The 7,368-nt window shown below is 37.8% G+C and overlaps 1 protein-coding gene across 1 annotated transcript; it reads left to right on the top strand.

The window, feature by feature from the left end:
• The first annotated feature begins 4,659 nt into the window (after nt 1-4,659).
• Nucleotides 4,660-7,053, top strand: LOC108365634 (long-chain-fatty-acid--CoA ligase bubblegum-like). Its single transcript, XM_017619726.1, has 6 exons — nt 4,660-5,370; nt 5,430-5,830; nt 5,908-6,202; nt 6,264-6,554; nt 6,612-6,903; nt 6,970-7,053. Exons 1-6 carry the CDS (start codon nt 4,660-4,662, stop codon nt 7,041-7,043), a joined length of 2,064 nt encoding a protein of 687 aa, XP_017475215.1. The 3' UTR covers nt 7,044-7,053.
• Nucleotides 7,054-7,368: the final 315 nt, after the last annotated feature.

Genomic DNA, 7,368 nt, shown 5'->3' with positions numbered 1-7,368 from the left:
TAATAGTAATTTTTACCAAAAAGGGGGACTTTAATTCTGTGTAGAAAATATTGCGATGCGCGAGAGCAAAACCTTCCTGGGGTTTGACCACTACATAGGAATACTAACGTAATTTTTACACAGCCACCTATTTCTTGTATACGTCTGTGGGACCCCAGAATAAAGTAACTTACGAATGTAAAAATTAGCAAAAAAAGTGTTTGCTTTTTATTAAAATTCTGTTTAAAATGTTTAAAAAAAAACACAGGAAAATCAACTAGCCTTTGTTTTATCTCCAATTATTGAGGAGTTAGATGCAATAAGGGCGCTTCTGTTAAAACAGCTTTCTGAGATATTGGCGTTAAATTATAACTTTCTTGTTGATGTAGTATATAAAAAAGTAGTATTGTTGTAGTATTGAAAAAAAGTTTCTACTGCGGAAAAAATCGTCAGATTACCAGTATTCGACCCTAATTTAACTGTAATAAACGCTTTCGATCCAAAAACGTGTTACATATGTTTTTTCTGAGTTACGCTTTTTATTTAATGTTCAGTGGCCCAAGTTATGCAAAAAAAACTCCTTTTAAAAATGTAATTTTCATTTCGTAAAATAGTGTTTTTATACGAGTAGTATTTAGTTCCTTCAAACGATGTATTTCAATGTGCATACAATATGAAAATTTTGTACAAAATTCCTTAGGCGCCGAACGCCGCCGCCGCCGCCGCCGCGCCGATATTTTCGTAACTCGGCGGCGGCGCGTGTGAAATGACAAAGAACGGCGGCGGCGGCGGCGTGGCCCGGCGGCGTATACCTCTACTACATATATAGGATATAACTCGTAAGCTTAATGAGGACTTGTGCTTGATTCTGCTGAAAAACCTCCTCTGCCTAAACGCTCAAAAATCGTGATGTATTACCAATATTCAAAAATAAAATCCTACTTTCTGACATCCGTCACCTTAATATTCGAACTGCAAAGCTCCAATTGGTTGACAAAGTGAGAAACCTGGATTTTACTACAAATTCCAAGCTGACTTGTGACGACCACATCAATGAAGTTGTGGGAAAAATTTATTACACCTTGCGCTGCCTCAGAGTATTCTCACTTTTCGTACCCTCAGACACGAAAAAAAGCTGGTCTCAAGCCTTATTGTTCCTCAAATTACGTATGTATTTCGAAATAGTGTACAGCAAAATAGACTCTCAATCCCTCCACAAACTCGATGTTGTATTTAACCATGGCACTAGGTATGTATATGGCTTGGAGATATTTGACCATTTATCTACAATGCGAAACTCGATACTTGGCTGTGACCCAAGAAACTTTAGAAAAGCTCGTAATTGTATATTTATGTTTAAATTTTTTGTTTATATCTATATCTATAATGATAAGCTTAAGTTTTCCAAATGCACACGCGCCTTTAATTTTATATGGCCAACGTTTAATTATTTAAGCACTTCAAGAAATTTTTTTGTTAATGGACTCAGACTTTGGAACTCCCTTCCATTGTCTTTAAAAAAAACTCGCTTTGTAAAACAGATTTCAAAAAACTTATCTCTGAATATTTCACTGATAAAGTCGCATAATGAGGTGGTTATAAATTTTCTCTTTAGTTTTCTGCGTTTTATACAATTTCTTTTTGTACTCTAGTCATTACGTTCATTCATTCTTGCATATTTATGTAAATACTTATATTTCTATATTTGTTGTTACATATATTTTTGTTCCGAAACTGAAGTAAAAACAGGAATATCCCGTTAAAAAAATGGACTTGCGATCAGTTTAATCCACTTCCGATCGAGACAGGAAAAAAGTTTCCGACACAAGTTATGCAATTTTATTCGCAGATTCCGAATCTATGGTACGAACATGTATATCCTATTAAATAGAATGGACTTGCGGTCAATTTAACCCACTTCCGGTCGAAACCGGAAGTCGGTAATACGACCAAAGGATGTAACTTGTGAACTTGGTAATTCATATTTTCCCGTTTTCCAATAAAAACATTTTCACTTATTTCAGACATCCAGGACGAACTGAAGTTCGGACGTCATTAAGATGCTGAAAAAGGAACTTCCGAGAAAAAACAACTTATTAAAATTACAGTAATATGTTTAAGTAAAATTTTCTGATATTCATGAAAGGCATGAAGACTTCGGCAGTAGGAGACAAAAAAGGTGGCCCACAGTACAAAAAAAAAAAAATAAAATTAAATAAAGCAAGGGAGAGTTGCAGTAGCACATTTAATTTAGTTTAAAAATATATTTTATATTTATTATATTTTTAAAAAATTGGATATGGTATTTCTGTACTTTCTTCGTCTTATCTAAACGGACATTATCTATGTATGTATGTAAGTACATACATATATGAAAATACACAAAAAAAAATATTTATAAATACACACTCTTCTACACACTCTATTTGTCATGCTTGATGCGTGAGAAATTGCCATTCGGCTTAAGCGAGTACAAGTATTTAAGTATTTATGTAGAACAAGTTGTATCTAGATACCGAAACAGAGCGCAAGTATTCAAACATATGCACATATGTACTTATATGTATGTATGGATATAGTATAAACACGTAAGCATAGTACTATGTATATTCTCATTCATAAGTATGTGCTTAAGTACGTAAATGCATATGTAGGTAGATATATGAATATTTGCCAGAGTTCATATAGCAGTACGTAAGTAATATGTAAGTAGGTTGTTTGGTTGGTTGGATGGTTGTTTTGGTGCATGGTAAAATAACATTATAAAGACATACATATGTATATATCCATAAACAGCTGTACAGCAAAGCAATGAGAACATCTCGTTTGGCTACTAATTGCTGTGCGCCTGCTGAAAAACAAGAAATCTATATGTATCTACAAATAAATCACATATAAATGCAGTGTGTGTGTGTGTGTGTGTGTGTGTGTGTGTATATACAGCGAGTAACAAATATAGCTGATAAGTATTGTATATTATGTTATGTTATGTGCAGGCATTTATTCATGTAAGTAAGCAGAAACATATGCATGAGCATGTATCTTCCTACGATGCAACGATAGATAGGTACTCATTTAGTTATGTGGTGAAATGGTCATGTACCTAAACATGATAAATAAGTCGATAGCTTTGGAAATGACATTAACTGTTGCATCGCCGCGTAGTGCAAAACTAATATTTGAAAGTATGTATGTACATTAGAGTGGTCCAAAAAAAATTTTTCCGAGATAGGGTTTGGGGCACCTTCCAACATTTTTCCTCTTGGCGAAAGAGATGCTGGTACCAAACTTTACGTTTCTAAGTATAAATATAGAGGATGCTCATGATGCTCATATTTTCCTCTAGAAAACCAGTAGCGCATTTCATGGTCATTGAGCACCCTGTTGTGAAAGTTGGTATAGATGTTACAAATATTCCAAAGGGAAAAACTAAGGATGAAAATTTTCCCCCATTTAAAAATTGGACCACTCTAATGTACATAGTTTAAAATTTTTGTGGATATGTGCATATTTGTGGATATATATATGTATGGTTGGATATGCCAGTGAATGTACGCTGTGTTTGACTTTTTTCGGCCCTTGTGGGAATGAAGATTTTTAGGCGCTGACTTTAAATTAATTTGATTTTGTTGAATTTTAATTTTATTTTGTTCGACTTATGTATAGTACCAGGTTGACCGAGCTTTGTCCGGAGTGTATATACGTTTTAAAGTTTTCAAGATTTGGATAGCTTTAAAAAAATATATTGGAAATAAAAAAAAAATAAATTTCGATATCTAGTAAGTATATTTCTTACTCCAAAATTTAGGTGGCAACCCTATTCCGAAATACGCTGGAATGAATGGTGCATATCTTGAGTGTATATGTACTGTGTACACTTAAAAATAATGCCGATTGAAATTAACAAAATAAAAATTTGTATTACATAGAAGAGTGGCAACCCGATGGAAAATATTTTCTGATCAATGTTTTCAACAATACCTTTCATTTGATATCTGCATTGCGATGCTTTAGATAAATTGTGTAGAATCGAAAATAAGTGGCAACCTTACACTATTATCCTCAGGGATAACAGTTTGCATATAGTGAAAGCATTGTTGATGAAGCTTCTCTTGGTACCCTTGTATAGTAATATTTAACCTTTTTTTTCTAAACAAAAAATTAAATAAATATGCGACTCAAAATAGGTGGCAACCCTATTAAAAATGTTTTGGAATTATGGATCTTTAAAATGCCTTCAGATGTTTGCAAAAGTCTTTATAAGCAATATATGAGTTCAATATATGAGTTCAGGGTTACCAAATCGTATTTTCGACCACAACGGCGATTTAGGTGGTTTTGCAAGTGGTCGATGGGCGGTATTGCAAAAACATCGGCGATTTGTATTTATGTAAATACTAGCAAACCCCTGGCGTACTTCACTGCGCCTTAAACGTATTTTTGTGCCGTTTGTTGTCCGGATTGTAATATTTCATTTATTTTATCAATTTAACTTAATGAAATTTTTCTAATAGGTGGAAACCCTCGTCAAAGTATTTCCGGCAGTAAAATTAATTTAATTACTTTATATCTTTTTTCTTATTTCAGACAAAATCATTTTCTTCTATGATCTGACGCGACCTCTGTTCTCAACACACATCCGTCCTCTCCAACTAGCCTACAACACGTTAATCTATAATTATGAACCATACCGAAACCGTTACAACATCGCCGAGTATCCTCAAACCTGCCACCAGCTACACATCGACTTCCCTCAGCGAACCAGTGAAGCTGCGCATTGACAAAGAGGGACTTACCTCCAGCGCACCACAAACCATACCACATTTTTTTCACGAAATCTGTCGTCGCTATGCTGATCTACCCGCGCTAGTTTTTGCCAATGATACCAACAACAATAGCACCGACCCCACCACACCAGTTTGGACGACCGTCACTTATGCACAATACGAACGCAATGTGGAAAAGGTAGCACTCGCGCTAATGCATGTCGGTTTGCGTCCACGCACCACCGCTGTCATACTCGCCTTCAATTGCCCCGAATGGTTTTATACCGAAATGGCCGCTTTGCGTTGTGGCGCTGTGGCGTCCGGCTTATATCTGACCAGTTCACCGGAAGCAGTGCGTCATGCGCTCGAAACAGCGGAGGCGACCGTCTGTGTGGTCGACGACGCGACGCAGATGGCAAAGGTGCACGAGGTGAGAGGAAGTTTACCACAGTTGCGCGCTGTCATACAGTTGCAAGGACCATTTGAAGAGTATGTAGGTCGCGAGGAGGGTTACTATCGTTGGGCTGACTTAATGGCTATGGAATTCGATGCGCAGCTGAAGGAAGAACTATTGAAACGCGAACTCAATATAGCGGCTAATGAGTGTGCGATGCTAGTATTCACTGTGAGTAGTTTTCGAAAAATGATGTTTCCTCAATATTGTTACTAACCTATGGTACACAGTCTGGCACAGTTGGGTTGCCGAAGGCTGTAATGCTCTCCCATGATAATATCATCTTAAACGCCAAAGCCTTACCACTCAATGTAGACTTCAAAGAGGGTTCGGAGGTTGGTGTCAGCTTCTTGCCACTGTGTCACATTGCCGCGCAAATGTTCGACATTATTGTGAGCGCACGTAGTGGTAACTGCGTCTATTTTGCAGATCGTGATGCGCTCAAAGGAACTCTGGTGAAAACTTTGACTATGGTGCGCCCAACATATTTCTTCGCAGTGCCACGTGTCTTCGAGAAGATGCAAGAACGCCTGAAGCAAGTCGAATCAGAGTCCTCTTGGTTGGCGCGACTACTACTGAATTACGCCCGGAATACAATGTTACAGTGCTACCTGAACCACGACGGAAGAGGGTAAGTTTTAGTATAAAAAAATTTCGCTACATTTATTTTAAATTAGCTCACCTAAATAATGCAGTTGAAATTTTTAGTAAACCACCCGCTTCCATCAAATATTGGTTGGCTTCACGTATAACAGGAAAAATTAAAGCCGCCATGGGTCTGAATTGCTGCGATATAGTCAGCTCTGGCGGCGCACCTGTCTCCAAAGACTTGAAGATGTTCTTCCTGAGTATAGACCTGCCAATACATGAGGCTTACGGTCTCTCCGAAACTACCAGCGCTGCTACTATGGTACTAGAATCTCGGCAAGTAGAGGGCGCTGGCAAACCATACAGAGGCATGGAAGTGAAAATCGATGAGACTGCTGCGGAAGAACATGGTGAGGTAAGCTGGAAACGTACGTAGGTTTTAGCAAGTAAAATTGTTCACAGAAATGCATTCGCAGATCTGTTTTCGTGGTCGATACGTTTTTATGGGCTACTTGAAGGAGCAAGAGAAAACGAATGAGGCTCTTGATGCAGATGGCTGGTTTCACACAGGCGATATTGGTTATATTAATGAAAATGGTGACCTTATTATAACCGGTCGCTTGAAGGAATTGGTCATTACGGCAGGTGGTGAGAATATACCGCCAGTGCACGTGGAAAATTTGGTGAAGGCAGAATTGCCATGCATCAGTAATGCCTTACTTGTTGGCGACAAACGAAAGTACCTCACCATATTGCTTACATTTAAGGTTAGTAAATCGATAAGTGCCTTAATCATAAGAGTGTTGTTTGCACCTCTGCTCTAGACCGATATGGATACCCAAACTGGATTGCCTTTGGACACTCTACAACCAGCAGCCGTTGCCTGGTTCCAATCGCTGGGGCTTCACTACACACGCCTCTCTGAAGTTCTACGTATACCCACGAAGTTGGAAGAATTCGATGCTGCGACCGTTGAAGTGCAGCCGGACCCGAAGGTTGTGGTGGCCATTGAAGAGGCCATAAAGCGTGCCAACCGAAATGCCCTGTCCAATGCGCAGAAGGTACAGAAATTTGCGCTGTTGCCACACGATTTCTCAATACCAACAGGCGAAATAGGTAGGTTGGAGGCTTGGACGTGAGTTTAATGGCGTTATTGAAATGCAATTTTCTTTTACATTGCAGGTCCAACCTTGAAGTCCCGGCGTAGCGTAATTTTAAAGAAATATGCTAATGTTATCGAGAGGCTGTATCAATAAACTGAATAAGTGAAAATATTTTATAACTCGAATTTTAATCTCTGTGGCAAAGAAGCGAACATGGAATCAGTATCGGATGAGGCTGATATTGATACCACAGTGCCTAGTAAAGAAATCGATATGTAGATATGCAATTTCCGGTAATAATTTAGTTAAACACGTCGATATTCTTGTTAACGATTCCGATAATTATTGGCTTATTTAAAAACATCGACAAAATTGAGTTCAATAACTTATCGACCGATTTAATTGTGTAATAGTAGCTGAAAATGTATAGCGGTTTCGACATACAATCAATAATCGAATGTATGGAAATATCGATAAA

This window comes from Rhagoletis zephyria, unplaced genomic scaffold, assembly GCF_001687245.7.
Source record: "Rhagoletis zephyria isolate East Lansing unplaced genomic scaffold, Rhagoletis_zephyria_1.1 Rzeph_scaffold_01938, whole genome shotgun sequence".
Classification (NCBI taxonomy): Eukaryota; Metazoa; Arthropoda; class Insecta; order Diptera; family Tephritidae; genus Rhagoletis; species Rhagoletis zephyria.
Note: the sequence above shows the minus strand (reverse complement) of the source record. Positions and strands in the feature narration are given on the sequence as shown.